At 38.6% G+C, this 25,750-nt stretch overlaps 2 protein-coding genes across 3 annotated transcripts in view; both read right to left on the reverse strand.

Moving 5' to 3' along the window:
• The window catches only part of LOC127800277 (MAG2-interacting protein 2), a 33,133-nt gene extending 19,080 nt beyond the window's left edge, over positions 1–14,053 (reverse strand). Inside the window, exons 1-7 of one of the 2 annotated variants that reach the window (XM_052334808.1) lie at positions 13,393–14,053; positions 13,248–13,296; positions 12,452–12,625; positions 4,510–4,702; positions 4,196–4,398; positions 2,648–3,650; positions 1,023–1,999 (exon numbers count right to left, since the gene is read on the reverse strand). In XM_052334808.1, the coding sequence (XP_052190768.1) occupies positions 1,023–1,999; positions 2,648–3,650; positions 4,196–4,398; positions 4,510–4,702; positions 12,452–12,625; positions 13,248–13,296; positions 13,393–13,485 (2,692 nt within the window). In that variant the 5' untranslated portion in view covers positions 13,486–14,053. Of the gene's footprint in view, positions 1–1,022; positions 2,000–2,647; positions 3,651–4,186; positions 4,399–4,509; positions 4,703–12,451; positions 12,626–13,247; positions 13,297–13,392 lie in introns of both variants that reach the window. The other variant, XM_052334798.1, reaches the window with a different exon arrangement.
• A 4,141-nt stretch (positions 14,054–18,194) lies between these two features.
• LOC127812728 (oligopeptide transporter 6) lies at positions 18,195–21,392 on the reverse strand. The gene is made up of 6 exons (XM_052353255.1): positions 20,839–21,392; positions 20,352–20,449; positions 19,595–20,164; positions 19,256–19,514; positions 18,963–19,145; positions 18,195–18,886 (listed from the first exon to the last, which is right to left on the reverse strand). The coding sequence occupies exons 1-6, from the start codon at positions 21,298–21,300 to the stop codon at positions 18,272–18,274; spliced, it is 2,187 nt and encodes a 728-aa protein (XP_052209215.1). The 5' UTR covers positions 21,301–21,392; the 3' UTR covers positions 18,195–18,271.
• Positions 21,393–25,750: the final 4,358 nt, after the last annotated feature.

Here is a 25,750-nt window from a genome sequence, read left to right on the forward strand (position 1 = left end):
ACAGATACGCACATCCATGAGTATGAATATACAATAGACATGCCTAAGGACATGAAGATTGTTTTAAAAAGTTATAACATTTCATGGTAAAATCTACAATATATTAAGTTTTTGTTTTATGAAATAGAAAGCCCTAGACACCCTTTATTTCTAAAGCTAAAAGGTAACCTTCTTGAAATATTAAAGGGTTTGGCGAGTGTGAAAAGAAAGGATTTCAAGCTCTTTTTACAATCCAAAAATAAAACTAGCAGTCATAGCCTTAGGTTTTTAGTTAAAGTGAACTTGTTATGAAGTCCTCAATTTTACTCAAATATAAAGTTACACTTGAGGAAGATTAATTTTAAGTAATGCCAGACTTCATCACAGAGACATCCGCTTAGCATTATGGGCAACGTCTTCCCTGACAAATGCAAAGGGATGATTCCCCAACTGTCCAGAGTACTAGCAGCAAGCAGAGTCCATCTGGTTCTATACCAATAACAGAGAACTATCATCCCAACCCCCCACCACGCTTTACAATAGGCTGAGGCTGGCAGTGCCTATATGGTGAAGCCTTCTGAGAATAGAACACCAAATAGGTATCCACTAGCATAGAACTGTACTCTAATGATTGCATAGTTTTCAGTGCATGTAACATCTATCAAGGGAAACACTACAACAAGTAGTAGGAACTACAGGTTGGTAATACACAATAATAATGTTTTATAGATGTAATGAGCAAACAGCACTGAATTGGAAAGTTCTTGAAGTTGCTAGTAATTGCTTTGGTGTGACTCAGTCCTGCAACAAAATAACAAAGAAAAAAATGGGAAAAGTTTCTATATTTCATGCATATGTGCAAGATATAAGATGATATATTCCACCCACCAGCACGTAGAGGAAAAGAAAGACCAAGAGACTGCTCCCAGGTCATGACTGTCACACATACTAACTGAACGTTGATCAGCCTATCAAACTAGTTGTGGAGAAATAGATCTCATTTGTCATATAAAGTCATCTCTGCATGAGGGAAAAACAATTACCTTGCATTTCTGGAAGTTTTAACAAAATTGAGGTCATGGTGCTCCATCTATCTGTATTAGTGCATAAATATATGCACTGAAGGGCACAATCTACTGCTTCAGCCTTGTTCCTGAAAATGCTATTGTTTTGAAAGTCCAGACACCCTTCTTCAATTACCTTCAAACAAATGTCCAATTTGTTCTCTGAAGCAATTTCCTTCAGCCATCTAACCAGAAACGAGTCAACCTTCTTTTCTGTAGTGGAATGATCATCCATCACTACAACTCTAGAATTCAACATCATAATATCCAACCTATTTTTCATAAAAGGAATTGCCTTCTCATGTAATCTCTCAACCACATTTTCCTCTTTGACCCCGTGAAGCATCATTTTGAACTTTTCATAGTCAGACAACTGTTCCCATGTGATGAGGCTCATGTGAAAACTTGCCTCATTACCACTGCCATCAGAATAAATGAGCTGGTGCAAGTAAGAAATATCATTGAGGAATTGCTGCAGCTCGTGAATACCTTTATGACAAGCAAAATCAATCAAAGAAAGGCAGTTGTCCAGCTGCCCACTTAAGCTATCCATATCTCTAGCTCTGTTTTTGTACCATATGGAGAGCTCATCAGTGGATGGCCATGAAAAACCAACGCATTGCTTCATAATGGGTTCAGTTCTGAGCTGAATACCAGTTTCATGGCTCTCAGGGAGCTTATTAATAAATGCTACCATCTCTTGACATTCAACCCAATCTTTTTCTCTCAGAGTAACACTTAATGGTGGAGAACTCCCAGGAAGAAGCTGTCTATAAGTTTGAACTGGAACTGTTTCAGGGATAGCAGCTAAAATTTCCAACATAAAAGGAGTCAATGAAAAAGGATGACGCTTGAAAAGAAGATTCAAGGCCCCAATTTTCCCACTTTCTGCAAGTTTTGCAGCTGCTTCATTTATAGGCATACAGCGAAATTTGCTGTACTCCTGCACAGAGAACCTGCAAAATGCTAAGCCATTAAGTTGTGAGTCAGTAGAAATCATTTGAGAAAGGGAACCTACGAGACAGGAAAAACCATTATCAAGTTTCTGTCAGTCTTACAAAAGTACGTACACAAAAGGAACCAGATCTATCACTTTCTGGATGTCATTGTTGAATATAGCTTAAAAGTATTTTCAAATATATTCATCAGCAAATATATGGGGAACCCCTTCAAGGAATACAACAAATTGAACAAATATTGCTCCTTATCCATGCCAAAAACATACAAAGGACAACATTAGCAATATCAAAGAGAGTGCTGACTATATGGAATATAACATCTATAACCGACAATAGGTTACCTAGTATATAGGCAGATTTGCCTTGTTACGCACATGCATGCATAACACATCCATGCATACACATGGAAACTCATCTTGCTCTGAAAATATTGACACACTCAGAAGGGACCCAAAAGAAGAAAAGAGAAAATGCATGATACTAGTAGTATATAATCAGATGGTCATATCTAAGCTTTTGATTGGTGTAGCATCAACAGATCATGTGGCTCCTACATAACCCTGAACTAAAATATGTACATGGAGGAAGAAGCTGACTATGCTACTTTTGTACAAGGGAAGAAATAAATTCTGAAAGCACCATTACCTGCCCATATTTATTCCGAGAAATGTCTCCAGCTTGTCTCTGAATTGAAGCAATTTAAGCCTTGCCAAGCGAAAATTCCAAATTTGGGTATTCTCATTGGTCCCTGTTTCAGAGAATCTATACTGGTCTGTGAGGTGAAGTCCAAGTGCAATTAAAGCCCTCACAGCATCTTCTGTTGGTCCAACTCCAACCACACATTCTGAAAGTACAAAAACTCGATCCTTGATTACTGCAAGAAACATATTTATTTCATTTACTCCTTGGACAGAATGCAACCACTGTGACTTTAGCACTTCATCTTTATCTAATCCGTGACTAGTAGCAAAATCCAGTGCAGTCTGATAATTTTGATTTCCAAGTAATATATTGAACATCTCAGACACAGATCTATTTGAGAATGACAATAACCTCCATTGCAGTTTAGCAACGTCAACTTGACTGTAGTTATCTTCATTAACCAAATCCAAATGTTGCTGGTCACTTACCCCGTTCCTATTGGATGAATTTTGGTTGTCCTCAGATGATGTAGTTTCTAAAAGGAAAAGATGTCCTGGGAACTGCTGTGTATGTTCCAAAATAGGCATAGAGTATAAAGGATCTTTCTCCAATAGCTTAACACCAGTATGGATGTGAATCATGGTTACAATGCCACTACTTTTTGCAAGAACAAGAATATACTCAGACCACCAAGCAAAATCCAGTATATCATTCATAGATTCCCTGTCCCTAGTTGACAACTCATCAGCCTCTTGTGAATCATAGTTCTCCCCATAATAAAGCTTTGAGAGAGAAGACTGTTCGGTATCCAGGTTAAAAATGGTCAAATGTCCTCTCAAATCTAGAACAGCAACAAACTTACCCTTTGGTGAGATTGAAACCTTCGGATATGTTAATCTACCTACAAAATCTTTTGTCTTGGAGAATAAACTTTCAAACTGAGTAGAAACCAGAGACTTCCATTCTAGGTTCCTATTTCTTTGCCAAAGAGAAAGACTGCAAGTCCCTGACAAGAAAACGAAAGATTTTTTAATAACTTTATGAGGATAATTTTTCTGATGAAACAAACTTCTTGTTTCAAAAAGCCTAGGGTTTCAAATAATTGTAAATCATCCTCTCCATATTTCCAAACAAGATTCAGTACCAAGTAAAGAATTTTAGTAAACAAGAGGGAAATAGAAATTTTGGACATGAGGACTTTAATTGCTACTTTACCCAGATCTTACAAACACTTTTAATTACTCTGGAGTAATGCTGATACACTTCTGAAGTTCCTTACCATTTCAAAGAAACACTCAAAAAATTAACATCATTGCGTTATGTCACTAATTTATTACAGGAGCTTTGTCACTGAGACCATTAATTTTCTGGTGCCAACCAAAATATCACATGCATGCAGGATATAATATTCAGTCAGCTAGAGGTCTATCAAAGCTGAAAACCTTCAAAAGGGGAAATCAAATTATCATACAATCACACATGGAGATATAAAACAATAAAGCAACAAAAGAAAACAAAAGGAAATAAGAAGCATAAGAGCACCAGCACTACCACTAGAGGCCAACGGGATACTAACAGCGCCACCAACTACAGCAAGCAAAGAAAGTTCTGGATGGTAATTTAAGCAGAAAACATTCTCAGGAAACTCCTTCACTCTTGAGCCATTGCGTGCAGATAAAATGGAGGCACTTGGATCCCGACTGACCTCAATTTCATGAAGGCAACCACCTGACGTGATAACAACGAATTTACACCTGTAAAAGAATTTTATCCACTCAAAAGAACTGATCAAAGAGACAGAAGAGATGATAGTCACAAACAAAGGCCACTCAGTGCAGGGCTGCTGGCAGTAAAATGGAACTTACAAGCAAGATTTTTTCGTATCAGAATCATTGTGCACAATTAAGCTTATTATTCGTAAGGAAGCTTGTTCTTTAATCCTGGTTATCTCTTCGCCATTGGCTTTTATAAAATAAAGTATATCAGTATCATCAACAAGTCCAAGAACATCATGGGATTCTGACCAAATTCCGGAAGTAAAAGTGCCAGTGCTGCTACCTGATTGCACAGATTAGAAGTCATGATAATGGTTAGATATGAACAAAATGCACCTAACATGTGCATTCATTTATAATATATAATGGCTATATCAAGGGCAACTAAATTGTAAGCCTAAATAGATGACCAAAGCAATGCAAGTTAAAAAATACAAGTAGGTAGCAGGCTTTTACGTAGACAATTGCAAATACTTTAGGACTCTCAAGTTCAGTTTTGATGACATATGGAGAGACATCACCAGTCTCCATAAATGGCATGGACTTTTTTTGAAGGAAACACTAAAATGAATGACATTATAAAGAAGAAGTATGATAGAGCTCTAATTGCAGGAAAAAGAGAATAATATACAGATTCCTAATAGCAAGAAATTGGTTGGATAGGAAATGGAAAAACTTACTAGAAAATGTACTGATGGAGGAGCAAGTGAAGGTAACTGGCAAAATTGGTTGTCACAGTAGCTAGCTGTTAAGTAAAGATAACAGTATAATGGGGCTATTAGAATGTAAATAAATCTTTGAGCTTAGCTGGGGAGAATGTCCCAGCATGCTGGATCGTGTGAAGCGCACGCGATAACCACTTGTAAGTGCACGTGGCCACTTGTTCGTGCACATGGGCAAGACCCAACGGCTTTTGGCGCCCAAACGAGCTTGATCAGTATATATAACTGATCAGGAAATCAGTTTCCTTATCAATTCATTTCCCTCCTAAATTTCTCTCCTTTTTCCCTCCAAATCCTCTCAAGTCTTCTCTCTCTCTCTCTCTTGCTATTCTCGATTTCGCTTGTCAGATCAGGAATCTAACAAATTGATATCAGAGCAAGCTCCGGGCCAGATTGCTTGAAGACGATCAGATCAATGGCGGATGGTACTAGGATGCATCAAATGGAGATGCAACTTCAACAGGTAACAACGACAGTATCCGAGATGCAAGGAAGAGTCGAAACAATGGAAGAAAGGATAGGATCGACGGTGGATAATAAGCTAGAGGCTCTGGCCGATAGACTCAGGGGGAATATGCGCCTGCAAATCCGAGAGGAATTGCAGGAAGTTCGAGATCAAGGGAATTTGTTGCGGGACCAGCTGCAACAATTTATGATGATGTTCGCAAATCAACCATAGGTAAGGATCTCCCCTGATTTTTCACCTAGAGAACAGACAGAACCAATCCTACAAGGAATTGGTATTCCACACCGGCACGCGAGAATTGTCGAATCTGAAGAAGAGCCAATGATAGGTGATGAACCAGTAATGGAAAGGAGGCGGGGATTTCCAGTACCTAAACTGGAACTTCCAACCTTCAAAGGTACCAAACCGCAATGGTGGTTGAGAAGGTGTGAGAAGTTGTTCGAGATCCACCAAGTACTAGAGAATCAGAGGGTGGCCTTGGCAGTAGCATATCTTCATGATGAAGGAGATGTGTGGTTCCAAGGATGGTCCAAGGTAAGAGCGAACTATAATTGGGATGACTTCACCAAAGGCTTCAATGAAAGATTCGGGGAACGGGGTTGGCTGGATATAGTGCAAGAATTTAATCGTTTAAGGCAGGAAGATTTAGTTATGGACTATCAAGCGAAGTTTGAAGAACTCAAGTTCCTGATGCTCAATCAGAACCCCGGTCTCACTGAAGATTATTTTGTATCAAGCTTCATAGGAGGACTTAATGAGGAGCTACGATCAGCAGTACAAGTACTTAGACCCAAGACAGTTCCTGAGGCAGCAGAGGGGGCTTACCTATAGGAAATGACGTTTGATGCGTTGCTCAGGAAACAAAAGGGACATATTAGAGGAGTCCAAGGGGGAATGCTATATCAAGGTGGAAGACCACCAGGAAGAGAGACAATGAGGACGGGTCCTACTGTCAGGTATTCCACATTACCGGCACCCCCTCTAAATACGTTGAGCAGAGACAAGCTGCTAGAGCAAAGGATGATAGCAGGACTGTGTTTTAGGTGTGGAGAAAAGTACACACCATGGCATCAGTGTAGGAAACAACTGTTGTTGTTGGACGGAGAAGAGGAAGGGGATGAAACAGAAGAGTTGCCAGCAATGGAAGAAGAAGAGGGCGGAGGCAGTGGAGCTATATCATTACACGCTATTAAAGGAGTGGCTAACAGCAAAGTTATTAAGGTAGAACGAAAGGTACACGATAATTCTCTCATGGTGTTAATCGATAGTGGGAGTACCCACAGTTTTATTGATGAAACGACGACTGAAAGGATGGGGTGGCCAACAGTGAGAACACAACCATTATCAGTCACGGTAACTAATGGAGATAAAGTTCTCAGCAAATCAGCTTGCATGGGGTTCTGGTGGGAGATGCAAGGGGAAGAATTCCAGGCTGATCTGGGGGCTACCATATTGTGTTGGGGGTGGATTGGATGTGGGAAGTGAATCCCATTAGTTTTGATTTTAATAACATGGAAGTAACGTTGAATAAAAAGGGGAAGAGAGTGGTTCTGCAAGGCCACATAGAGGTAGGAACATGCAAGTTGATGAAGGGCAAGAAATTACAACAAATGTTCAGAAAGAAGTGGGCACAGGTGGCTCATCTATTTTCCATTGAGGCCGGCAATCAGCGAGGGGAACAATTCCAGACAGTAAGCTCAAGGTCAACGCAACAGGTACACAAATTGACCTTTTTAGACTCATTGCTGAATGAATATCAAGATCTCTTCATAGAACCTAAGACCTTACCTCCTAAACGTTCTTTGGACCATACTATACATCTCATACCCCAAGCCGAACCTGTCAACATCCGTTCTTACCGGTATCCGCCTAAACTCAAATCAGAAATTGAGAAAATGGTAAGGGAAATGTTAGATCAATCCATTGTCCGCCCAAGCCACAACCCTTTCGCTTCCCCTGTCTTATTAGTAAAAAAGAAATATGGTACTTGGCGCTTTTGTGTTGATTATAGACAGCTTAACGCCATCACTATTAAGGACAAATTTCCCATTCCCATCATTGATGACCTACTTGATGAACTCAAACATGCAACCATATTTACCAAATTAGACTTAAGGGCTAGATACCTCCAAATTAGAGTCCATCCTGATGACACCTTCAAGACAGCCTTTCGAACTCATCATGGGCATTTTGAGTTTACTGTAATGCCATTTGGCCTCACAAATGCCCCAGCTACATTCCAAGCTCCTATGAACCAAATTTTTGAACCCCACCTAAAAAAATTTGTGTTGGTTTTCTTTGATGACATACTAGTCTACAGCCCTTCTTTTGACCAACACCTTACCCACCTTATGGCTACATTTGAGATCTTGCGATTCAATCAGCTATGTATCAAGCGGTTGAAATGTGCCTTTGCACAACCCCAAGTCGAGTATCTTGGACACATTATCTCGAGAGCAGGTGTGGGAACTGATTCGAAGAAGATTGAAGCGGTTATGGCTTGGCCCAAACCTACAAACATATGGGCCTTAAAGGGGTTCTTAGGGCTTACTGGTTACTATCGGAAATTTGTGAAAAACTATGGCTCCATAAGTAAACTTTTGACTGAAATGTTAAAGAAAAATGGATTCCAATGGAGCACTAAGGCAGAAGAGGCCTTTGAGCAGTTAAAAGCAGCCCTGGGCAGCGTGCCTACATTAGGGCTTCCTGATTTTGATAAGCCCTTTACGTTAGAAACAGATGCAAGCAACACCGGCATAGGGGCGGTATTGACTCAAGATGGAAGACCCTTAGCCTTTCTTAGCCAAGCTTTAGCCCCAAGACATCAAGGCCTTAGCATCTATGAGAAAGAACTGATGGAAGTGCTAATGGCAATAGAGAGGTGGCGCCACTATTTGGAAGGAGGAAAGTTTATAATCAAAACAGATCATAAGAGGTTGAAATACATTCTACAATAGAGGTTGCACAACCAATTACAAAAAAAAAAAGTATGTCTAAACTCATAGGCTTAGACTATGTGATCCAATACAGGAAAGGAAAAGAAAATGTTGCAGCAGATACGTTATCCCGCTGTCATGAAGAAGGGATGGCTGCAGTTATGTCTAGAGTGGTTCCCGATTGGCTCCAGGAAATTACTAATAGCTACCACAACGACGGATGGGCTAAAGATCTCCTAGAACAGCTAACGGCGAACGCTACCAGCAAACCAGGGTACTCACTTACTAACGGAGTTATAAGATACAAAGGAAAGATGGTGATCGGTGATTGTAAGGAACTGAAGGATAGGATAATTCATGCGTTGCATGGATCCCCCATCGGAGGGCACTCGGGTATCCAAAACACATACCACTAAGTCAGACAGTTATTTTTTTGGCCGCAACTAAAGAAGTATGTATGGGAATATGTCTTGAGTTGTGAGGTTTGTAAACGATGCAAGCATGAAACAGTGGCCCATCTCGGCTGGCTTCAACCTCTAGAAGTTCTAGATCGCGCTTGGATTAATGTTACTATGGATTTTATTGAAGGCCTACCAAAATTGGAAGGGAAGGATTATATCTTGGTAGTGGTAGATAGATTCACAAAATTTAGCCACTTCATCGGCCTAACCCATCCGTTCTCAGCTCAGGAAGTGGCTCGAATCTACTTGGATAATGTGATAAAACTACACGGTGTTCCCAGATCAATTGTCTCTGACCGAGACAAAATATTTACCAGCTTGTTTTGGAAAGAGCTTATGAAAAGCCTCAAAACCAAACTCCTAATGTCTACAGCATACCATCCTGAAACGGATGGCCAAACCGAACGCATTAACCAATGCCTGGAAGGTTACCTACGGTGCTTCAGTTTTGTGCAGCCCAAAGGATGGCACAAGTGGTTAGCAATGGCGTAGTGGTGGTACAATTCTAGCTTCCACAGCTCACTTAAGATGACTCCATTCAAGGCCCTTTATGGTTACAAACCGGACTTACTTCCTGTCCTAGGAAGTCACACAACAGTAGCTACAGTCAAAGCCTACCTCCAACGGAGACAAGAAGTATTAAGAATGGTAAAAGCTGAATTGGCCAAGGCATGTAACCGAATGAAACGACAAGCTGATCGAAAGAGGAGCGAACGAGAATTTTTCGTAGGGGATGAAGTCTACTTGAAGCTCAATCCACAACACTATAAGGCATTGACGAAAAAGCCCATTTCAAAGTTGAATCCTAAGTTTTATGGCCCTTTCAAAATTATGGAGGAAATCGGAGCTGTGGCCCATAGGCTGGAACTACCTACTAAGGCAAGAATACACCCAGTCTTTCATGTATCCTTGTTGAAGAAATCAGTGGGCAACCAAAGCTCTACCCCAAACTTACCTCCTATGGTGGGAGACGTACCTCTAGAGGCAGTTCCCATGGCCATTGTGGACAGACAGGTGACACACCACAATGGCGTTCCTATGATCCAGGTGTTAGTTCAATGGTCTTCCCTTCATCCCGACAACAATACTTGGGAGTACTTACCAAAACTTCTCTAGCAATTTCCCAATGTGGCAAGCTTGCTACATATTTCTTGCGGACAAGAAACATTTTAAGGGGTCGGGATTGTCACGGTAGCTAGCTGTTAAGTAGAGATAATAGTATAATGGGGCTATTAAAATGTAAATAAATCGTTGAGCTTAGCTGGGGAGAATGTCCCAGCATGTTGGATCGCGTGAAGCGCACCCCAACGCACGCGATAACCACTTGTAAGTGCACGTGGCCACTTGTTCGTGCACATGGGCGAGACCCAACGACTTTTGGCACCCAAACAAGCTTGATCAGTATATATAACTGATCAGGAGCGCCTTAATGGGTATGTTGAATGAAATTAGAAAATCAATTTCCTTCTCAATTCATTTCCCTCCTAAATTTCTCTCTTCTTTTCCCTCCAAATCCTCTCAAGTCTTCTCTCTCTCTCGCTATTCTCAATTTTGCTTGTTAGATCAGGAATCTGACAGTTCAGATAATTAAATTGGTTGTTTGCTGGTAAAATAAACAATTAAGATATGCTATAAAATAACTTCTTCTTTTTTTTGGTTCTGGGTAGAGGGAGGGGTTACACATATCCCATGCTCACACAAGCACAGACACAAATAACTTGCACAAGACTTGGGACACATTAAATCAAACTGTAGATAGAAAAACTTGAAGCAAGAAACGAATTAAGAAATAAACAACCAAGAGAAAAGACATCGTTGATGGCCATTTTTCCAGGGAGATAGAGGGCATTGCTTTCTAACAGTTCTAAGAGATCTGTCTATAATTGCAAATTGTTAAACACTTGAAGTGAATCTCCATATTTCAATAGCATATTGGCACTTCAATTTTGGTGTCCTACTAGTCATTCCCAGTCCAACTTGGTACAACCTCAAATTCTCTTTCTATGTCTTGATAATAGTATGATGTAGCATGGGAAACACAATGACGCATATCTTCTATGTGATCTTATAAGATAATCATAAATCTTGCACCAGATAGCAATACCTTTATTTTAATTGGTGTGCTATGTACTATTACCAATGTATTTTCGAATAATGTCTCAAAACTATCACAACAAATAGTATGTACGTATCAAAATATGGGTTTTAAGTAATAACACTAATGTACATACTAAAATTTCAACAGTAAACCATTTTGATATGACAAGTACGCGTTAGCTAGTTCATTCCATACATGCAATTATCTTTTATTCTTGGGCATTCATGCAAGACTCAGCATGCTGGTGTCATCAGTTGCATTAATGACATTCTGAAGAGAATCACGAAACAATTTACAAATCATGTTTGTTCTTAGATCAACTTTATATTATGGAAACATGTGCCTATTCTTATAAAACAAGTTCATCAGTGGAGAACTTGAAGAATTAAATCCAACTAGTTATGTGGTAAATTGTTATAGTATTAATTACAACAAAGGCTGGTAGAGATATAAGAATATTATATTTCTTTTACAAGTGTAGTTGTATGAGATGATAATAACTATTAACTACTACCCATTTCTAATTCATTTTAACAGGGTGTCATGGTAATCTGTCACATCCCTAGGGTTAGTTAGGGTTGTGATAGGAATTGGGAAAGAAATCAGAATTGAAGAATTGGAGGGGGAAGAAATCAGTAGAAAGAGGGAGAGGAATTAGAGAAGAAATGAGAGGGAGATAGAGAAATTAGAAGGAAAGGAAATTCAGTTTCATTTCACATATATCATATCCAACCTCTTACAAGTAGCCTTTATATAGGCCTTAGCTAGCTGTTAATTGATTCCTAACAGCACCCATGTGCTCCTAACAACTTGTAAAATATCTCCTAACAACTATTATAAGCCTATTACCATATTACCCCTTTATTGCTCCTAGGGTCATGACATAATCCTAGTTACAAAATTGGGCAGCAGAAATGTTTCATATGGTTGTATCAGATGATAATGTATTCAAGGATGCATTATGATGGTTGTTCACTCCCAGCGATCCTCATCAAAACAACTGCCTCTAAAACCACAGTAGGCATGTTCACTCGTTTGTACCTGTCCGAAATAAAATGTTCACCCATGCAATTATCCCACAGACCTTGGGGTACTTGCCCAATCTTTTAAATCTCTTTTCTTTAAGGAACAATGAACTAAACTATAGGACAATCCACCTCACACTGAAGAATTAAAAAAAAAAAAATCAGAAAAGAGAAAGGCACCAAGGATCAATCTGAATACTGAATTATCACCAAGAGCAAAAAGTAGAAGCATGAAAGATATGATGCACAGTGTTGCATTGCAGCATAATATTCTTATGCATGCTTGTATTACCTAGCTCCATGAAATAAGCAAGTGAATCTTACTAGTGAAAATGCCGCATGGCTCCTGGTAATCATCATCCTTCTGCAAGATTGTTATTTGATTTCCAACTGCCACAGCCACATGTTTCCCCATTGGAGATATAAACAAAGATATCCATCTCCGCAACTTTTTAGGACGCCGGATTCCACTCAATTTTTCTTTAAGTTGACTAACACCTTCATCGTATATCAACCAGAAGAACAAAAAAAAAAGAAATTGGTTATCAGATATATATATGGTTGCAAACTTGCAAAGGCAAACCAGTTTCAGATGAATCAATACACAAATAGAAAGGAACAGTGCACATCATTTTGGCTGGAAGAGAACCCTGAAATTGCCGCTGATCTCCTTTTCTGCCCAAAAATGCTTAACAACTTAACCATGAACTAATTAATAGCATTAAAATCCTCAAAAAAGTGATGGCAGTTGACGTGATGCTACAATACATATATGCATGGAATGCCTACAAGAACAATTGGCAGTTCCTCTCTCCAAATTTTATCAAAAGTTACAGCAATTGACATACTAATCCAAACAAGGTAGAGAGTCTATTGATATCACTGAACCCTGTCCCCAATCTACCTTTATATGTTGAAATGCCAAACGTTCGGCATCGTGACTTCTTGGGTAAACGAGCCCATTTGTACGACACCACAGTTGATACAGAAAAAACAAGCAAAAATTGACCTATATGATCCGTGCGCTTGTATACACGGACAACCATATAGACGAATGCATTCATTTACAATTCGACAATTGAACTAGAGTATACGCTTGATAAAGGAAAACTGGATGTACCTCGAGTTGAAAGCAACGAAAGAAGGCTCCCTTTGACGCCTTTGTTTTCCTGAATTGTTGCACATCAAAATCAGACGGAGGAGCTTCAAATCTATAAAATGTCACAAGTATGTATAAAAATGCAGAGAGAGAGAGAGAGAGAGACCTGTCGACGTTGTTGGGGAGGGTAATTGGGAGTGTAAGGCCTGGAAGCGTGAAAACGTGTCTCGTAGAGAACTTCTCGAACGCCTTCTTCCATGTCGGTATCTTTTCCCAATTTCCCAAGATCTCAAACCCTAGACGAAATGCACAAAATTCATTGCGAAGACACTAGAGCGAGAGATGAACTCGCAACCGGTTCGGTAAACTTGAACCGGCTACGCAAAGATTAAACCGAATTGGGCCGGTACGTTCCCACTTCCCAGGTCCGAAGCGGTTCGATTTTCAAGCTGCTAAACCCTTGCCGCATCAACAGTCATGTTCGTGTCTCCGACTTTGTTGCGTTTTCCTTCTCTGCTGCAACGGCGGACGCGAGCTCTGATCGGCAGCCTTCTCGTCGGGAAACAAATCTCTGCAAGTCGGCGACGGCGTTGACGAGTTCGACGATGAACAGTGATCAGAGACGGGGATCTGGTTTCGGGAAACCAGAAATCAGAAATGATAGAGCAACTGGTGATCAGAACAAAACGGAGATTGGGAAGAAAACTATCCGAGTAGCTATGGCAATCCCAAGTTAATAAAATGAGCCGAAAAGGTGTAAATGCAATGTAACTGAAAATGGCGTGTTTTCGTGTTTGCCGGTGGAGAAGAAAATGGCGTTTGGTCACTACGAAAAAGAAAAGAGAAAATGTTGCTTGATTGTTTATTTACAAAACCTTTTAATAATAATAATTAAACAATTTATAAAACCCTTTATAATAAATCGTGGTTTACATTGGGGAGATTCTCTCATACGTTTTGAGACCACGAGACTGTAAGCTGCAACTTAAAAGTTATAATTTTTAATTTTTAGTTTTAAAAAAATAAAAATATAGTATTTATTTTAACTTATATAGAATTATATCTTATAACTTCTATTAGCTTTTAGAATGATAAAAGTTGACATTTTCAAAACTAGGGTACCCTAGTTTCTATAACTTTTGATTTAACAGTCACATTTTAATGATATTTTTATTATAATTTTGCTCTTATTTTTAACAAAGAATTACTCTCTTATTCACGCAATCAAGCGTTTCTCTTTTTCACAACAATCTTCATTTTTAGATCTCTTCCTCTCTCTCTCTCCCCATCTCCTTCTCTCTCACAATCAAACGTCTATCTTCTCATAATTCGTTAGTTATAACACTTAAAACTTATACATATACACTAATTAATTTTTAAATTATCATTCTATAATTACTAAGTGTATTATGGACAATTATACAAAAATAAGCTATTTTACAGCTTATGGTATCAAATACCACAATTGCTTAACTACAATCTCTGAGAAGTTGCAACAAACAAGTTCACAACTTATTCTAAGTTTTAGAAACTATAATCTAAGAAGCAGGAAACTATAATTTCTCTAATTAAACTACAAAAAAGAGCCCATATAAGGTATTGTCGACGTTCAGAATTGGTCGACGGAGATTTGTTGGCCCGCACCGATATGGTAGATCCGAGAGAGGAATAGTGAAGTATCCAATCCGATCTGTTAAGCCGCTAGCCCGCCCCTACAAGGTACTCCGAAGCTCAAGTTAGTGAGCAAGTAAGCAAGTATATCAGGTGTTTGTAAGTTGGCAGAAAAAAGTACATACCCCGGCCTTCAAGAGGGCTAGTCGATATATATATCAGAATGACCCCTTCTGCATGCTCCGTACTTGCACAGGCGATGGGATAGAATAGCCGGCGGGGGCGTCCCTACCGCAGCAAGGTGTCGACGAGACCCTCATTAATGTGGATGGGATCCGCCATTAATGAGGATGGGATCTGTTATTAATGAGGATGGGATCTGAGGTGGACGCCCGGAAACCCAAGCACGGATGTAATGATGTTGTTGCGAGAGGGCTAGAATGGGATTGGCATGGGTCGTTCAAATGGGCCTGAATAGTCCATCCAGTCAGGACGACCCTTAGCCTGCCGATATACCGCGACATATGCCCTTTCAATAATGTGAGCTTATAAGCTGACCCGGCGGGCTACAGAGATCGCTGGGAACTCGCTCAGAACATAGCTGGGAGCTTGCATGAATATGTTGATGAGTTAGAGGCGTCACCGGGAGCTCGCTTGATCCTGACGTTTGAGGCTGGGCTCCAACATTATACGAGCTCAGTTAGATGTTTATTGGACCTTGAGCGTTTGGGCCAAATCATGACATTAAGTCCAACCCACACAGAATAGAGTGAGAAATACCTGTAACAGGTATAAATTTTACCCCTTTGAAGACAATAAAATAAATCTGCTTCCAATCTAAATTTGTTAGAATATCACTTAAATGACCTCTTAACAACTCTAAAAAAGAGTTAATAGGAGGTGAGAATGAGACTAAAATAAATAAAAATAAACGCAAAGTCGTCAAACAATCATGTCGGAGGGACTTTAAAATTCTTTAAGAAATAAAAGACACCCAAAAAAAAAAAAAAATTAATTTTAGCAGATCCAGCGGCAGCATCAGTGGTAACTAAAGATGCCATGGAGTTTTTTTGGCAAAGAGCCACAACTAAAGCAGTTTGAACTTTACATTTGTTTGCCTCTGGCCCTCTGTATTCACATTCCTTTCACACCGTGCCAAACAACTTCATTTGTTTGTTCCTCACTCTTTTGAGGCACCCTTGCTTGCTAAACTAACATTATTCTTTTATAACTTGTATTTCTTTAACCATTTTTATAAAACAAGAAGTTTTTATATTGTCGTCAACTATTTAAATGAATTATTTTTAAGAGCACGAAAGTCATGAAATTAACAATTATTTTTCTTGTAATAATCTTGAGAATATTTTAAAAAATCTGTTCCACGTGAATGTATAAAATAGTTTATCTTGATGAGTAGATGTTAAATTAACTCAAGTTCCGACCTGACAAAAATTTAGAGAAAAAAAAAAAGATAAAACGGGAGAGGAAAATGTTAGTGATGATATTAAAATGATGAATTCTGACCTTGAACCTGCAAGATTCCAAACTTGGCCTCATCTGTCCCAAAAACCACACTTATAGCTTGATATCAAATGCTCCAATGGCGCTTTTGAAGCCGAATCACCTCCTTATTCTGAGCCAATCTCGATCTGATCTTGATAATTTGTTCCACACACACACACACAGATATAGATGTTCTGTGATTATCATTTCATTTTCATTCCTTATCTTAGTCCCTGATTGCAGGAGAGCCATCCACTTTCCTTCTTCCATAGAAACAAAGGAGCCTGCACTCCCCGAAGCATTGTAAGAGAGATATAGAAGAACTGCCGGGAGAAGTACACATGGCGTGATATTGATCCGACTTATCTCTTTTTTACTCGACAACAAGATTGGGGATGAGCCGAATCAATATCACTCTTGTATGCTTCCTTGCTTGATATGGAAGGAAACAAGTCCTCGCGGTGCCCAGATGTGGTACTTCCAGTTCCTACTTCTCCTGCATCTGTCTTGTAGGGTCTGTTTCTATGTGTTCGTTTTCAGATTTGTGTGTTCAGTTTCCTATTCCTACTCCCCTCAAGATTCGGTTTCAACAGCCGTGAGCAGGATTCTTTCTCTGATCATATGGCCATGGTAACTCATTTTCGATTCGTTTTTTCCTGTCAAACTGATCAAACTCATTGGCTATTTTCCCTCCCATCAGTTGAAAAGGGCTCATAGCTTCATAAGTTCAATCAGCATTTCTTCTTTTGTACCAAAACCCAGCAAAAATGGTGTTGCGTTTACAGGTTTCAATGCATTACAATTTGCACTTTCTTTAAGCTCTTGAAATTGCCAAACTTGGCTGACTCTATTCACTTCTTAAATCACATTATAAAACAGTTTTTAGCCCTTCGAAATTTGTCAAGAAAGCATCTATGACGGATGGGTAGAAAATCATGTGATCTGAAGACAAGTCACATGAGAATAGAGTTTTATTGATTGGTTAGATAAAAGAATTGAAAGAATTCCCCTTCTGTTAATTTGAAGCTACGGCTACTGTTTAGGAACAAGACAAAAATTGGAGGGCCCACCTTATAACCATCATGTATTTTTGTAAGCCCGTGACTTGATCTGGCTAGCACTAGAAGAGGATCTAACTAGTTCGTCTCTGTTTGTTTTTCATGTTATTGACCAGCTTTATCCGGAGTGAAATACGAGTGGCCGTGTAAAGGGCCAGGGAAGATTCCATCAAGCAAGATGCTCATGGCACAAAATCCAAGAGGCTATTTCTAGTACTTGTCTGCACATAGTGCCAAAAGAGAGCGGATGTTCTAAATCTGCTGGCAAAAGGTAGGCCAGAAAGGCGTCCCAGCAAATGACACTCCTTGTTTACACAAATTTTCTAACTTTTCTGTAACATGATGCGTTTAGAGATGGAAGTAATGTAGAACAACAAAAAAGATTGCAGAAAATCGAAGAGATTGAGAAGAAGCAGCAAAACCAAGGGAGAGAGAAGAGAGAATAATCAGTGGATAACATTGCATGCTTATTTACAGGCTTATCTAATCCTAACTAATTCGTAATTAATCTATTGATTCTAATTACTCATCGCCGCTTGCAATCAGAACAAATAAGGGGAAGAAAGAAAAAGGAAGGGAAACGATGATGATCCAAGTGGCATAGTGTTGAAACAACAGAAAACAAAAAGCACTCAGATTACAGCCATAACCAGCTTCTTTTAATAAAACAACACAGTTTTCCATCCAGAGACCAGAATCATCATATAGTTACTAATTACCCAGAAGAACAATAGAACAAATGTTTATGAGTATCCCCATAAAAATGAAATCCCGAATGAATAAACTAGTTATTTACAAAGACAATTTTTTTTTTTTTTTTTTTTTTAAAAAGAATCAAGTGAAATGCTGGGTGAAATCGATGTTGCTCTAAGATTAGAATACTGGACAACCTTCAACGGAGATTCCCTTGGCAGTTGGACAAGAAGCCAACGGGCACTTATCTGAAGTACCACCCCACCAATTGAGCTGAACTCCAGGCAGCTGCAGAGAGATGAAGATCAGCACTGACATAAACGCCGTCCCCGCATCAAGCCCTCCAGAAAGAACATAGTTGTACCGTTCCCACCATTTTGGATGGTACCTGAAAAGAACATAGCCAGACAAGAACCCAACAATGATCCAACTGGTGTAATTCACTGCAGTAGCTGGGGGCATCATCGACGTGGCGCCTAGCAAGACTGGCATGTGGATTTTCCGGATCCAGTTCTTCTTAGGAAATTTCAAGTGAACTAGCCAGACTATCAAAGGGGCAATGGCACCACCAAAGAAAAACCAGTTGACTTTCGAGTACGGACCAAGGTTCCCAAAAATTCTGCGTGGCCCGACAAGGCCCCAGATGACGGAGGCATCGTAAAATACATGGTCCATTGGGCATGTCCACTGACTGTTAGGAGGCAGAAATTCGGTGTCACAGAGGTGGGGGATGGTTCCCATCAGCCACCATGCAGTTGATTGGTAGACAATAACTGAAACAAGCGTTCCCACGACCTAAAAAGTTATCGAGTTAGCATATACTAGCCATTTCTGTTAATCTGGCAAGGCATAATGGACAGTAACAACTTACCTGTGCTATGAACATTGCTCTTGGTGGAATCTTCATGTAGTGGCCAAGCTTGAAGTCTGCTAGAAATGTTAAAGCTTGAGTCATGCTAATGTATCCATAGACCTTAAAGCACATATTGGCGACGGGGCGCTCTGGATACATATAACCAATAATGTACTCTGTGATGATGTTTAACCCTGGTTGCTGTTCAAAAGAAAATAGTACCCAGTTAGTATAGCATCATGTTGAACCAAAAAAACATTGACATATTTCGTTTCATTTGGATGCCAAAAGGACCAAAACTGGGTTTTTACCTGGTTTGTGGTGGCAGTGATGACTCCAATTGGCAAAGTGAAGAACAAGGCAATGGCACAAGCCAGCAGAACACCCCACCAAGGCAATTGAATTGTGTTACTATAATAGCTACAAGCAAACAAGATAGCAGCAATGTTCACCGCCAGAATGGCGAGAAACCACCAAGTAGGGACCCTTTTGTACGCCTTCATAAGCCTGCCGTGTATGTCCAATTTCATGTGTGATCCGAACGAGCTTCTGCTTTGCTTCCACAAATCTCTGCAGTTGCCAAAAAGGCCAAATCAGCTACGGCCTAAATTGTTATCTGTTCATCGACGATATAAACGTTGCATTATTACCTTCCGTGGAAGAGTAGGATATGGACAAGAGTTGCAGAGAGCGTGGCGAATCCAAAGCCATATGTCATGGCAAAGAAGGTGCTCATGTGTAACTGCCCGTATTTTGCATAGGCAGTCACATCAAGACGAAAGTTGGAGTCGACTATCTTTGATATATCGTATACTGAACCATTTGACATGAAAAGGTCATTGGAGAATAAGGGGAAGTTTTTGGCGTTGTACGCATTGAGCCAGTAGCTCATGGGGGTTAAAACGTACATCACACAGAAGAATCCGACGGCAACATTGGCTGTGGCAAACCAGGGGCTAGCTAAAGGGCTCCCGAGATATGATGCAATCGCAGACCAGTCAAAGCCTAGGCTGCCAATGCCGAGGCCTTGGAAGCCAGAGCCTAATTGTTGGACTAGTACCGATTTGGGAGCCAGCCAACAGACCCAAGAGAACGAGGTTAACAGTGGGAAAAGAAAGCCGGGAAAAATGTAGTACGCAAAACCACAGATGAAGGCCATGAGGAAGAATTGAGTCCTTGTTGTCCCACCCTTAGGCCTCCCTGTCTTCTCATGTAAAGCCCTGCATCAGTTGCAAATTCATGTCTTAAACTTGATCATTATAGTTCACAAAAACAACAAAATTGGACATCCATATGTTTGTTTTCTTATGTATATATTAACCCCCCCGGGGCATCAATTACAAATTGATGTCTCAAGATTGGTTATTAAAGTTCACAAAAGCAACAACATTGGACATTCGTACGTACCTGAATAATGAGACTTGAACCAGATTACCAGGCCACCACATCTCCCCCGGCTCCACTAGATATTTCCTGAAAAGCCCTGCCCATCCGAACCCCAAAACCTAGATTCGTGTACAAGTAATTAGTTGCTTCTTCCCAATTCAATTTAAAAAAAAAAAGAATTATTATACAAAAATAGGTTGTGAATAAATTATCAACATTCTAGCTGTAAACAGTAATGAACGTCTCAATCTTATGCAACGTACATACAACGAATGAACAAAAACAACATATTACTTACCGATAAAAAAAAAAAGAAAAAGAAAAAGAAACAGCACATGTTAGAATCGTGTCTTAAACTATTTATGTTAGGAACAGAAGCAAGAGAGGGATTAGATCCACTACTCTGATAGCTTCAGTCTTGTTTCAGTTAAATCGGAATCAAAAAAATTTCATTGGATATATATTCGCATCCAAATTCATGAAAAACTATAAGAATTAATTATTTCACCTGTGTAGTAACCATGATGATCAACGCTGGGAAGAAGGTCAAGTGCTTCTTGTAGAAGAGCTTAATGGCACTGAGAATATGCGTGGCGTAGACGCTGCCGGCGCCGGCGTTGGCGAAGATCGTGATCAGAACATGCTCTTTAACGTTAAACGGACCAGGATTCAACGTGAACTCCCAGCGAGTCCCCTCCAGAAACACCCGCTTCGTGATGGTTCGAGCCATCAGGTGGCCGACCGGCACGACGGCGATCTGGGCAGAGATCGACGTGATGCTCAGCGGCTCCGCTCGGTACCAGAAGAACTGGTTAACGAAGGCCAACAAGACGCACGAAGTCAGCCCCAAAACCCACATTCTGAACGTCAGCACCGGCATCGTCGGGTCGTCGGTCTTCGGCACCGTGAGGTCCACTTGCTTCACCGGACACTCGTCAGAAATCTCATCGTCTACCCGTAAATCCGCCATATGGTTACAGTCTGGCGGCGGTTCGAAATGCACTACCGCGGAGCAAAGATACAAGGAATAATATATATATAAATCTGGTTAAGGATAGGTTTGAAAGGAGAGAATCCTGGCGTGATCACGATTCATCAACTGGGAGAAATTTATATATTTGGATGCAACTAGGATTCTGTGATTTTAAGGATTCTAAAAGCAGCAAGATACCATGTTTGGTTTTTTTTCACAGGTTGGCTTGTGCTGTAGTTCAAATAAAAGTTAAAAAAAAAAACAACCATTGGGTTTGAAAATTACGCTGGAATATCGGGTCGTACGTATGAATCTTAACGGAAATTCGGGTAGTTTCATAGAATGAGAAAGAGAAAAAAAAAAATCAAAAAGCTAAAAAAGAACCAACGTTAATTTTGCATGTGAGGAGAGTTTCAAGTTGGAACCATCTTCCAGCACTATTCAAATTAATGCTGCCATTAAACCTTGGCCAACACCTAACAACATTTGAACAAGTCAAAGTAATTTTGTTTCCTTTTTATTAAATTAAATAACTCCGAAACCTACGGATTGAGTCTGAAATAGATACCCTTTTCTTTGTTTTGGTCTACTATTCTATTTTTACTTCTCATTTTCATGGATACCCCCCCCCCCCCCCCCCCCCCCCCTTATTTTTGCTTCCATAGCGTAACTTTACTTATGTCTATGTACTCGCCTTGGTCGAAAAACAAAATCAACAAAGTTTACGTATCTATTACTATTATTAAACTAATTTGTACAAAAATTCAAAAAATAATAATTTTTAATTTGTTCAAAAAATTATTTTATATCCTCACTTATGTTTTTTCCCACTACATTTAACCTTTGAAGTTATTAAATAAGAAAAACAGAAATAGATAGTACGATAAATAAAATAATTTGAAGATTCAAAAATATAAAGCATAATAGATAAGGTACTATATATATTGTCAAATTTAAGGATAAGAAGGAGAAAATCCAGACATTTAGATACATATATCCTATATACATCTAGATAGAAAAATAAAAATTATATATCTAAAATATAAATATCCTTTTTTAATTAAAAAACACCTAGAAGATGACTAAAAATTTAAACTACATTACTTTTAAGTGTAGATTTTGTAATCTGTCTACTCTCTCTCTCAATGTTTTTTAGAGTACAATATAAATAATTTAATTTTTGAAATTTAATACAAAAGAATACCTTTTTAAGAAAAAATAATAATATTTATGTCTTGTACATATGTAGATGTATTTCTGTTGATATAACAAAATTTGACTAAAACTAATAGGTATCCAAAATTAAATCTGATTTTCTAATTTTTATTTTACTTTTCAGTAACATGGATATGTATATATATATATATATGTGGTTATTTATGCAGTATTTGTAAGGTATGTATGGTTATGTTATGTTATATTACTTTTAATTAAAAAATTGATTATGTTTATCGCTTTATATGTTTTTTAAATTATATTATTCTTTTTCATAAATCCCAACCAATACCTTGCTAATATGTTTTGAACGAGTAAGAAGTCTAATACCTTATCGATATTGACAATTATGATATATTTTTGCTAATATTTATATCTGTATATATATATATACGCACACAAGACAATCTTATCTTCACAAAATAAAAATAAAAATTTTTAACCAAAAAAATTAAGAAAACAAAATTAACGAAAAGATTACCTAAACAATGATTTTTGTACCCATAATAAAACATTAATTTTCGTAATTAAAAAATAGTTCACAAAAATAATAAATATTTCCCATATTATTATGACAAAAAAATATTTTTCACTTAAAAATATCCCTTATCACTCTGAATTCTACAATAGTATCACTTTTTTCCACTAGTTACATATTTAAGACTAGTAACCTATGATACATATGTTTAGAGGAAAATGCTAGAAGGCCCGACGAGTTTACAGAAAGGGGGCAAAAAGACGATTTTGCCCTCGCCCTGTTGTCTCCTCTCCCCTCCCATGGAAACCCCCCACCCTTGCTTCTCCCATCCCCCTCCCATGCTCGTTGCCCTAGCCTCGTCGCCTTTATCGCCTTGGTTTTGCCACTACGTCTCCGTCGCCTCATTACTGTGCCTCGCTGTCATCGTCACCTCGCCTCACCGATCTGCTATAGTAGCGATTGGCGAGACGACGGAGGAGTAGCGGCGAGGCAAAGCGAGGGCGACGACGAGGCTAGTGTAGCAGCCGTAGGAAGGAGATGAGGGAAGCAGAAGCGGGGGGTTTCCATGAAAGGGAAGGGGGCAAGTTTGTCTTTTTACCCCTTTTATGTAACTTTCTCTGACTCTGTAATGGAGCTCATGTTTAGAAAGTTCGATCGATGAAATGGGAGAAAAAGTCACCCAGTCCTTAAAATTAATTAAAGTCAAAATTTGAGTTATTTAAAAAAAAATAAAAATCAATCAGCTCTCCCTGGGAGCCTACATTCCTATGTCCCTTGGCTGTAGACTCTAGTTGTCATCCTAAATGGTAGCCCTTCTTCCCTCTTCTGGTTTGGCAGTGGCTATTGGCTATTGGATTGGCTATTGGCTAGTGGCTATTGGCTATTGGCTAGTGCAAGTGTTGTTATTAGAGCTTTCTTTTTTGAGTCATTGTTGGTTGCCGTGGCCTGCAGTAACACTAACACGTATTCCTTTCCGCGTTGATGTCGGAAGTCGCGCAGGCAGGCAGTGGGGGCTTTGATATGATCATCTATCTGGGCGATTCAGATGGGTTTTATAACTGATTTTATTAAGCTAAATTCTACAACACTATTAAAATTTACATGATGAATATTATTAATTTTTCTTTTAATTATTTAAAAATTTAAGAATGAATACATCATATTAATTATGAAAATTTTAATGATAATGTAAAATTAATACAAAATTAAAATTTTATAATTTTAAATTTTATTATAAAATTAATCCATTAATCAAAATTTAGTCACAGCTCATTTGACACATAAATATTCGTGAAATAAATAAGTATTTACAGTAAACTATAATCTATCTAATAATAGGAATGAACATCTATCTAATTAAATAGTAAAATTAAAACTTAAAAATCGAAACAAACTGATCTCCTTCAATACAATAGGAAGACATAAAAGAATTTATACCAATAGTAATCCCTAATGCAATGGTATAACAACATAATAATATAATTTGTGTTCATAGACAGTCCCTATCCTATATAATAGAAATATCAAACTGAGAGCCTCTAACGGACATAACCTAACGATTGAGGGTGAGTACGAGTTAGAACCTAAGAAACCTTTGAACTATAATGGCTATATAATTGATTGGGGTCCCGTGTTTAAATCTTACCGTTAAATTTTGTGATTAACTTCTCCCATAAAAATATTGCCAAAAATCGCCTATGCTGACATCAAATCTCCTTGAGAAATGCTAAACAAGCTAGAGCGAGAGGAAATCATCATGAGAGCTGATATAATATCGTGCATAATAGTGATAAGATGAGTAACAATAGCATACATTGTAAAAACACGCTACAAATTTAAGTACGGGATCGATACAGTACCCTGTCAATTGCCCATAACTCCACTCATCAAGACATTTAAGCTCCCTATACATTTTGTTATTTGGAAACCATTTTGAGGCTGTGTGGCTTACCCATTTTTTTCATAAACTTTTAAGTTATTTAACTTTTAAGTTAAAAATTGAGTAATATTTAAATTGATAATATATTTAAATAAATATATTTTTAAGTTATCAATTAATAATCATATGTTTGGTTTGAAAGAACTGATAAACTATTAAAACTTAACAAAAAAAAAAACTAAAATAGATATGGTGTTAAATGATGTAAAGTATATATAATTATTAAAAATATATTAATATAATATTATTTTATGTATTATATATATACATATAATATATTGCTACTCTTATATATATATATATACATATGTGCAGCAGATGGGGGCACAGACAACTGACAATGAGGGTGGGGGTGGCGGCGGATAGCTGTTGATGGGGCGACTGAGAAAGAGTTGAAGCAGATGGGGGCAATGGCCAATAGGAAACAGCTAGTAGGGGCGACGGCGATTGTCGATGATAGCGGTCGGAAGAGTTGGAGAAGTAAAGCGACGGGAGACAAAGATTGAAGAAGAAGGACATGATTGGAAATTAACAAAAATGGCGAGAGTAAAATGGTAATTTCATTAGTCAACGCAACCTATGTATAAGGAGCGTTTTGCAAAAGCTCCCCCTACTAGCTTTTTTTTAATACAGCTTATAAGCGATCAAACTGATAAGCTAAACACCCTCTTTATCTGCTAAGAGTCAGAAAACATTAATGCAACAAATGTGAGAACAACTAGTAGAATCATCTCACATATCTTTGGCGTAAAACCTCCCAAATTAACAATAAAAATAGTACATAACCAACATCTAATGTCCACGATGTATGGAAT

Source organism: Diospyros lotus, chromosome 1, assembly GCF_014633365.1.
Source record: "Diospyros lotus cultivar Yz01 chromosome 1, ASM1463336v1, whole genome shotgun sequence".
Taxonomy (NCBI): domain Eukaryota; kingdom Viridiplantae; phylum Streptophyta; class Magnoliopsida; order Ericales; family Ebenaceae; genus Diospyros; species Diospyros lotus.

Excerpts from the sequence above, each read along its gene's own strand:
- LOC127812728 (XM_052353255.1), bottom strand. The coding sequence starts at position 21,300 with ATGGCGGATTTACGGGTAGACGATGAGATTTCTGACGAGTGTCCGGTG. Across the intron at positions 20,450-20,838 it reads TCATCATGGTTACTACACAG|GTTTTGGGGTTCGGATGGGC; the intron begins GTGAAATAATTA and ends ACACGAATCTAG. Across the intron at positions 20,165-20,351 it reads GTTCAAGTCTCATTATTCAG|GGCTTTACATGAGAAGACAG; the intron begins GTACGTACGAAT and ends CAACTGATGCAG.